This window comes from Puntigrus tetrazona, unplaced genomic scaffold (assembly GCF_018831695.1).
Source record: "Puntigrus tetrazona isolate hp1 unplaced genomic scaffold, ASM1883169v1 S000000283, whole genome shotgun sequence".
Taxonomy (NCBI): domain Eukaryota; kingdom Metazoa; phylum Chordata; class Actinopteri; order Cypriniformes; family Cyprinidae; genus Puntigrus; species Puntigrus tetrazona.
In genome coordinates, this window is record NW_025047944.1 from 1077501 (window position 1) to 1087500 (window position 10000).

The window sequence follows — 10000 nt, forward strand, 5'->3', positions numbered from 1 at the left end:
CGTGTGTCTGTGAGGAGAGAACACATATGTGCTGGTCCACACGCGTGGGCTCTCTGGGACAGAAGATCTGGCCGTTGGCCTCCAGAACCAGCTCATCCTGCAGATTTACCCACAATACACTGCTGTGCTTCCTCTTGTCGTCCGTCAGATACGCCAGAACGGCTCCCGTCGCCTGAAACGTTACCAAGCGTTAGCGGAGCCTTCACAAAGCTTCAGAAGAGAGCTTTCCAGAGCTTTCACCTCCGACGTGGGCTGTGCCATCCCGTACACGGCCAGCTTGGGAACTCGTCTGAAATTAGCCACTTTCATCTGTTTAACGGTGCTCAGGACGTCAGGCGCCAAGTATTCATCTGCTACCTAGAAACACAACACGGCTCTTCAGAAATAATCCAGGTTTCTTCGAGGTTCGCAGAGAGATGCGTCAAACTGCTGCCAAAATGAGACCGCAAACGGTACAAAATATTCATTGTGGATTTTATCATCATTTTCACACTTTCTCTAACTGGTTTAAAAAAAAGGAGTGATTAAAAACAATAAATAGATTAAAAATAAAAATGGTGGTTGTTATATTAGATTTTTTTTTATAGTGAAAAAAATTGCGATGAAAAAAAATAACGTTTTTGTCATGTACTGTATATTTACTATGTGTATATAAATACACGCATGCAACAGATTTTGAAAATATGTACATTTATGCATTCATATTCATATATTATACATATTGAATGGTTTGCCCATGGCAAGGTGATGAAATTATAGCGAGAAAGGTGTCTAATAACTTCCAACTTCCCCAACTTCATGGGTTCATGAGTCAAAGTTATAGCGTCAACATGCATTGAATTCAACATCTTATTTTTGATCATTTTGCTTCAAACTTCATAAGAATAATGTTAAAGCACAGCCGATGTAAAACCGTTGAGGAGACAGTGATGGAATGCGTGCTGTTGCCACGGCAACGCGTCAAACTTTAACATGCTTGCAATTCCATGCAACTCAGCACAAATATCAGTATTAATGACAGATTCATGATAGCAAAGGCTCACAAAAGGGCAAGGAAGAGGTGTTCTGTAGTGCCACCATTTTGTCAAAAGTGTGGTTTGTCAAATCTGGACAACTTTCTAATTGACGCTCATTAGCTACGACCAACAGGAAGTCTGAATGTGGACTCGGGACGAAACGAGCTGCGGAATTTTAAAATACTCGTTTCAGAGAAACCAAGCCATTCGCAACAAACCTTGCTGACATCTCACCAATATATTGAGATGATAGTTTTATTTTGCTTTTGCCATTTTGAGTTGAAAGTGTTGTTTTTTTTCCGATTAAATTCAGTTCACTTGAAACATTGCATTATAAATGGTCAAAATCTAAATGAACGGATGGTTTTCCTTCAAATATTGTAATAATACTTGGTGCAAAGCAATGCTATATGGCAATGATAATAACAAACTTTGTAATAAAGCTCCTTGTCAACCATAGATTTTAAATGTGTTTGAAGAACAAAGTGCAATCTACGACTAGGAGCATAGGGATGCAACAATTCTGTAATGACGTGCCAGGTCATGTAATGCTTTAAAAACATTTGAAAAATGTTCAAATCCACTCTAAACGTGACCAGGAGCCAGTGCAATGATCCCAACACGACTGATAATCCTAGCTCCAGTTAAAATCCTGGCAGCTGAATTTTTAACATATCGCAATTTATTAAGCGTAGATTTAGTAGCCCAGCTAAAAGAGCGTCAAAATAGTCTAACCGTGAGACAACGAAGGAACTGACCGGCATTCCAGTGACTTCTAAGGTGGAAAAAGGAGGTTTTAAAGAATCAAAAGAAATTCAAAACAGAGACCGAAAAGGGCCTAAGAGCGAACCCTGAGGGACACCCGACGAGACGGAGTAATCATTTCTCACCAGAACTCGAACTCCTTTCGTAAGCAGGTCAGCTGGTGCTCTGAGCTCCGATTGGTTCATGCAAGAGAGGAGGCGGTACACCCAGGCGTTCGAGCACAGCCATTGGCTGAAACTGCAGGCGAGCGCCAGCGGATACTAGAAGAGAGAGAAAGCACATCATAAACGTGACCAGCAAATGAACGGCGACTCTTCAAAGAGCGTCTTGAACACACACTCTACCTGTTCGTGCAGGTAAGCGTTAAAGACGATTAGGTAGAAGTACCGCTCCAGACTCTGCAGAGTTCGAAGGAGGAAGTAATCTTTAGTGCTGCTTCCCTGAAAACAACAGAAATACACTTTATTTACAGCCTGCCCAGCTGCGGGACCAGCTAGACAGAACAAGATTTGAGTTTGTTCAGAGAATCAGAAGCAGCTCGGAGATGCATAAAGAGTCTTTGTTAAGACGCCTCACACGTCTTACACGCACTCATCTGTCCAGACGGTGTAATGAAGCCTGATAGAGTCATGAAGTGCTTTAAACGTTGCTAGTCTTCAGAAATCCGTCTTTCAGATAAAACTCTGAATGTGCGTTTGCATGCACTACTGGTCAGAAGTTTTAAGCTGCATTAATTGGATAAAACATAATTGTAAAATATTTTTTAAATTCAAAACGGCTGTATTCTATGTGAATATATAGTACTTTTTATTTCTTTTCTTTTTTTTTTTTATTGTATTAAAAACAATTTCTGCCGTCAAAACATAAATAAATTCCAAACTTTGACCAGTAGCTTAAAAGAGCCGGAAAAAAAGCACTGCCCCAGAAACACACGCTTCGATCAACATCATGTGCAGATTCTCACCTGGATCTGAAAGTCTTCGCCGATGGCCTCCAGCTTTTGTTTGTTCTCATAAATGGCCTCTCGGATGTCGTGCATCTCGGAGCACAGATCGATGGCTCGGTCCACCTGAACACGTCAGGACACAGTCAACAGAGCAAGCGGCATCTCTCGGTGTTTATATAGAAATAATAGATTGAGCGCATGCCGGAACAAACCTCTTCCATGACCTCTTGACCTTTAGGCAGCTTACTGATGAGAGTCTGAATAACCTGGAATTGCATTTTGGGTTCGTGCGTCACATCCTCTTCAGCTCTATAGACGTGCAACAACAATTATTACACATTAACCGTATATAAGAAAGACTTGGCTATATGCACTGCTTTATGCTTATCGTTGGCTTTGATTGCTTCTATTGTCATCATTTGCTACTGGCTTTGGATAAAAGCATCGGCTAAACGACTAAACGTAAATGCACATCATATACAGAAACATTCTCAAGCATGCAAAAGAACATTAATAAATATACAAAAAACAATGAATGATTATTTGTTACTTTTACTCATCAAGGATGCAGTAAAGACATGTATGATGTTACTGAATGTTTAGATTATCACTGTAACGCCCTATTCATCTGTGAACACTGAAAAATAAGTTGCATCACAGTTTTAACAAAAACGATATGCAGCACGGCATTTTCAACATTGATGATAAATCTGAAATGTTTCTCGAGCAGTAAACCAGTATATCGTTACGATTTCTGAAGGATCACGAGAGTAATGACTCTGAAAATACACAGAAATAAGTTACGCTTTAATAGATTTTACATAAACAGTTTTCTAGCTAATAACTTATTTGAAAATCAACCGAACGCAGCCTTGAGGGGCAGAGAGCTAGCGTTAGCGTGTAGCGGGCCTGTGGTCGTGTGATGTTCTGGGTCTTACGGGGCCGCCGGCTCCTGTCCCGCTCGAGTGAGGTGCATCATCACCAGAGATCCCAGGATCATGCCCAGATTGGTTCGGCCGACACCGACCTGACAGCTGAAGAGCAGAGCGGGAAGAGGACGGGCCGCGTCTCGACTCAGAGACAGAGACGGGTTCTCCTGAGGGAGCATTACCACAGATAACTTAAAAAAACATGCATCAGTCCACGTGAACATAAGCTCATGAGTCATGAGGGAACTTTAACGGCTCACAGGATAAATTAAAAAAATAACTACCTATCAATCTCCTTAACCGTCTATAACTAAATATCAATATCCATCTATATCACTAATTAACTAAGAGATATATTTTATTTCAGCCAGTTTCAGCTCATTTTCGTAGTTGAACTTGATGCACTTAAATACAAACTATATAGAATAGTAACTAATAAAAAAAAAAAAAGACAAACTCAAAGCACTGAAACTTTTATATTAAAGTGAAAAGGCACAAAAATACAAAAATAAATTCAGATATACATATATATAAAAAAAAAAAGTGCAAAAGTGTCTCGATAATAAAATAACAGACCCAAATCAAAATAAATAAAATGTATTATTTCTTTATTTTTATTATAATTATTATAATTTTTTTAGTTATATGTGCCCATTGACCAGACATTTTGTTAAAATATTCTTCTTTAAAATAAATAATTTGACCTAAACAGATTTTGCCTGACAATAATAATTTGGGCATCTTTAGTAGAGCTTTAACTTTTGGTTTTATTTTAAACCAAACATTAAATGCGTTCGATTAAGAATACAATTTCTAAAAATGACAAATGCAAACATTCTTTCATTTTCCTCTTTTAATGCTTTATTTATATCTATACGGTCTCTTCTGCACTTCGGTGATGCTATTAATAATGGGTTTCTGTTTCGGTTTAGGAACGCACAAATGAATTTAAGTGATTAAACGAGGTCCGGTCTGTTCTACGGATCTTGGCAAACAGCCTCGGAGCGAGACAGGAAGTGGGCTCTTTCTTTTCTAAAGCTGCTTCCTGTGTATGGTTCTATTGGCAGCTCGAGTCCTGCGGCTTGTCAGGACGCTTTAAATAGAGAGCGGACAGAGCGTAGATGAATGATTCCTCGCCGCACACACAGCGGCCGACAAATGCAGCAAAACAGCTCGACTTAAAAGCCTTCTGGGAAGACGCGCGAGCAGAATCATATCACACAGAATACCAAGCGTTTATCAGCGATGGACTTCTCTGTGCAGTCAGCCTGCGGTAAACTGCGGCCGTTTTATGACTAGAAAGCAAAACTCGACAAATCTGTGGCTTCAGCTTCTGTCTTCTTGAACCAGAGGAACAGGAAACACAAGACACGCGAAGGAAGTCTCATTCATCGGCCACAGGCTCGTCACATGACTGATGCAAACACACTAACTGACCTCTGAACAGACAAAAACAGCTCACACTTTACCACAGTATAACTACGATTTTACCATTTTTGTGATTATGGGCAGATATCAGCCTTTATTAATTAATTTTATTATTATGATTATTATTATTATTATTATTATTATTATTATTATATAAATATTATTATTAATAATTAAACTACAATTAATAATTAATACAATTAATAATAATAATAATAATAATAATAATGTTATTAATTATCAGTAGCATTAATTAGTATTATGAATTATTTTGTACTGCATTATTATTATTATTATTGTTGGTTGTAAAATGGTATAATACAGTTTTAATTTATAATATCTGCAACAAATATACAATAATCAGTAAACAGTTTTAATTTTTGTGTTACACTATTTTAAGATATTGTTTTTAAATATATACATAAAAACATCAACAACATTTTTATATATATTTTTTTATTATATTATTATATTATTATATATATATATATATATATATATATATATATATATATAATATATAAAAATATATATATATATATTGATTCTTTTTACAGTGTAAATATATATATATATTTATTTTTTTATTTTTTTATATATATATATATATATATATATATATTTTTATTTCACATTTGCTTTAATGTGTTATTTGCCATTCCTTTGTAATTATTTGTGAAATCTAATAACTTCAGAGTGGACACACTTTACTTTTAACATCAATTCTATGGTCACAAGATACATTTCTATAAATGCCGCCTGCTTTAAAGACATCAAAAAGCGCAGAGAAGAAAACAGTGAGGTTTGGTCTGGGTCTGGATGCCGAATGAAAGCACTGATGATCTACAGACTCCAGATTATTCTATTAACTCGTTTCCTCCTCTCTAAACAGGTTATATATTACAGCTCTGACGCGCTTTAAAAGCATCTGACGTGTTTAGACTCCAGCGTCTCGAAGACGTCAAACAACTCGAGAGTCTTTAATCACAGAGAGCATCACGAGAAAACTATTCCGCCGATGGTTTTATGTCTCTCACATGACACCAGCTGACCACCGGAGAGGTCATCCAGGAGGATCTCTTACCCGCAGAGCGTTTACGAAGGCATCGAACTGATCCTCGAGCGGCGCTCCCTCGATCGGCAGAGGCAGGCGGTAATACCTGCACAAACACATCAACAAAACTTGATAAGTAAAAAACATTTAAAGCACATCTAATTAATTACAGAGTGCAATGATTCATTACTCTACTTAATCACAAACTACTGAAAAGATCACGGTTATGGACTAAAATTATGCATGTAACTATCAGACAATTAAATGTTAATTATGTAAGAGATAATTTGAGAAACATCTCAGTATTTTTGTTCATGTAGTGAAAGTCACTGGTGACCAAAGCAGCTTAGTTATAAACAATAATTCAAAGTACTTTTTTGATCTTGTGCAAAAGAACGGAAGTCATTCAGGTTTGAAACAACATGAAGGTACTTTTTTTAAGTTTTTTTTTTAATAAATGAATTGATCCTGTAAAGAAGAAACTAATGCTACCTGCAGGTGGCGCTAGATGTCCGAGTCAATTTGCTCAAATTGGCTAATTCATTAGGAATGAAGTAAATGTCTCTTTCAACCATTGGTTTACTCGATTCGGTCAAACGGTTGATTCATTCGGGAATGAAGTAAACGACTCTCTTTCAACCATTGGTTTACTCGATTCGGTCAAACGGTTGATTCATTCAGGAATGAATTGATTCGTTCAAACGGTTGATTCATTCAGGAATGAAGTAAACGACTCTCTCTTTCAACCATTGGTTTACTCGATTCGGTCAAACGGTTGATTCATTCAGGAATGAATTGATTCGTTCAAACGGTTGATTCATTCAGGAATGAAGTAAACGACTCTCTCTTTCAACCATTGGTTTACTTGATTCGTTCAAACAGTTGATTTATTCAGGAATGAATTGATTTGTTCAAACGGTTGATTCATTTAGGAATTAAGTAAATGTCTCTTTCAACCATTGGTTTACTCGATTCGTTCTAACAGTTGATTCATTCAGGAATGAAGTAAATGTCTCTCTCTTTGAACCATCGGTTCACTCGATTTGTTCAAACATAGGATTCATTCAGAAACGAAACATCTGTGTCTGTAGGTAATATTTTCATTGGCAAAAAAACAAACAAACAAACACAATATTGTGTTTAAAATATAGCACAATATTAAAAGGGGTCACATGAAGTGATTTCGGTTTTTCCTTTCTCTTTAAAATGTTACAAGCTCTCAGTGCATAAAAAAGATCTATAAAGTTTTAAAGATTAAGGTCTCAAAACCAAACAGATATTCGTTCTAAAAGTTATGACTTGTCCACAGCTTGTTTAAATACGCCCCCACTTTGTGACATCACAATGTGGGGAGCGTGTTTTCATAACACCTCCCAAATGTTTACGCAAAGAAGGCGGAGCAAGAGTGTTTGAATGCTTTTCATTGGTTAAATATTTGTTAAAGCCACAAATGGACACAACGAGGACGTTTGGACCACATGACAGTAGTTGTGTACCTGTATGAAGGTACGGTGAAGAGCGGCCGTTTATACACCTCCTCGGTGACGTGAATGTCTTCTTCACAGCTGATGGAGATCTTCTGAGGTTCTCCTTTGAAATGTTCGATGTCGTTGTAGACGTAGAACATGTTGTCATTGAGTTTGGCAAAGTCGTGGAGCTGAGAACAACAGGAACATGAGAGAGGAAGTCCATCCGTGATGTTAAGTGTCTAACCAAAGTGCTTAGGAATGGAAGTGTTGTTTGTGTGTTATTTCATTTAAGGTTTATATCATGTGTTGAAACTCATTTACATTTATTGTCTGTTGTCTGTTGTGAGTCCTTATGCACAACAATGTCTTTGTTGTTTTGCCTATACTTTGATTTTGTTAATATTTCATATTAAAACCATATGTTTTTACCATATCATAATTAATGATGAGATCGGAAAACTAATATATTATAACTAATATATTTCACTGCTGTAATATATAAACATTAGTATAACAATTAATATTCAATGAATTAAACATTTAATACTGAGATCAGATTTATATTATTATTATTATTATTGAGTCTAACTTATTGTTTTAATAATAATAATAATAATAATAATAATAATAATAATAATAATAATAATAATAATAATAATAATAATAACAACAACTATTACCAATCCTAAAATCAGGAAAAAATCTAAATACAAAAATAATTAAATAATCCTACAATCAATAATAATAATAATAATAAATGTTGGTGTTTAGGATTATTTAATTATTTTTGTATTTAGATTTTTTTTCCTGATTTTAGGATTGGTAATAGTTGTTATTATTATTATTATTATTATTATTATTATTATTATTATTAATTATTATTATTAAAATATGATTCACTGCTTTAACAATAACAATAATAATAATAATAATAATAATAATAATAACAACAATTATTAATCCTAAAAATCAAGAAAAATATGTTCATCATCATCATCATCATTATTATTATTATTAAAATATGATTCACTGCTTTTATAATAATAATAATAATAATAATAATAATAATAATAATAATAAAGTAATTAGAATAACCAATAAAAGTATACCTAAACCTAATATTAGAAATGTAACTTTTTCCTGAGTTAATGACTATGTGATTACGTTATCTAAATAAATGAAGTGAGTGTCATTCACTTTTGTAGATGATGTGTATTGTGTCTCCTGACCTCTTTTCTGATGGTGAGCTCCAGGTTCTCAGAGCACACGTCGCGCCCGAGATCATGCAGGTTCTCGTGAAGGTTCTCCTTCCTCCGGGGCGTGTAGGGAAGAAAGTCGGCCTCCTCGCGCAGGAACACCACGGGCTCCTCGCGCAGACAGAAGAAAACCACCTCCTTCGGAGAGCAAGCGCGTGCAAATCAGGCCAGAATCACAGGCGGGCTATTTAAACACCTTCAGCCGAATCCTCGGCAGGTCGTTTGTCCAGAGAGACGTCCACGCACTGACCTGGTGGCCTTGACCCTGCAGTCTCTGGAGGACCCGTTTGAAGCCACCCAGGCTGGGCTGGCCCATGCCGTAGAGCGGGAAGCTGCCTTTGCTCTGCCGGAAGTTGGGCGCTCCGTACGAGCCGCTGGTGCTGAGAACATCGGCTTTGCTGAAAACATCCTGCACCATGAAGTAAGAGCCCTGAGAAGACCAGATCGGTTAATCAGGCATCTGCTGCTTCTCCTTTTCCCACTGAAACGCTTTGGAAAGATGTTTATTGAAGCCCTTTTCGGACACTGAATAAAAAAATATGCATTTTATTTATTGACAGAAACAAGTTTGCACACTTTGTTTTCTCTGAAACTCATATCTCACGCTGGTCTTTTATAACATTATTCACAGAAACGATGAAAGTGTGTGCACACAGGGTAAAACAGCTGGGTACGTCCTCCAACTTCATTTATTTTAACAGTAAGCTTAAAACGGTTAGCTTTGCTCGTTGAGGACAGCGTCTACGTTTAAGGTTTTGGCAGATGCTTTTATCCGAAGCAATTTTCACTGAATTCAAGCTAAACTTATTTTCTTCAGGAATCAAAACCACGCAGCAAATAAAATAACATATCACACAGAAATGAGGCACGCAGCTTTTTTTGTTTTGAGCCTTAATAAATAATAATAATAATAATAATAATAATAATAATAATAATATTGTTGTTGTTGTTTATTACTTATTTATAAATCCTGTGCCTAAATCTAAATGTATACACTGAGCAAACATTTGTTATACCTCTTTCATTTATAAAAATAAATATTTACTAATATATATACACACACACACACACACATATACATATATATATATATATATATATATATATATATATATATATATATATATATATTATTTT

The 10000-nt window shown here is 35.9% G+C and overlaps 1 protein-coding gene across 1 annotated transcript in view; it reads right to left on the reverse strand.

Moving 5' to 3' along the window:
• The window catches only part of pald1a (phosphatase domain containing paladin 1a), a 48726-nt gene that overhangs the window by 26944 nt on the left and 11782 nt on the right, over window positions 1-10000 (reverse strand). The window contains 11 exon segments of the mRNA XM_043231205.1: window positions 1-172; window positions 241-357; window positions 1907-2041; window positions 2126-2221; window positions 2746-2850; window positions 2940-3036; window positions 3666-3823; window positions 6169-6244; window positions 7635-7795; window positions 8837-9001; window positions 9114-9293. The exon segment at window positions 1-172 is cut by the window's left edge and continues 8 nt beyond it. Of these exon segments, the coding sequence (XP_043087140.1) occupies window positions 1-172; window positions 241-357; window positions 1907-2041; window positions 2126-2221; window positions 2746-2850; window positions 2940-3036; window positions 3666-3823; window positions 6169-6244; window positions 7635-7795; window positions 8837-9001; window positions 9114-9293 (1462 nt within the window).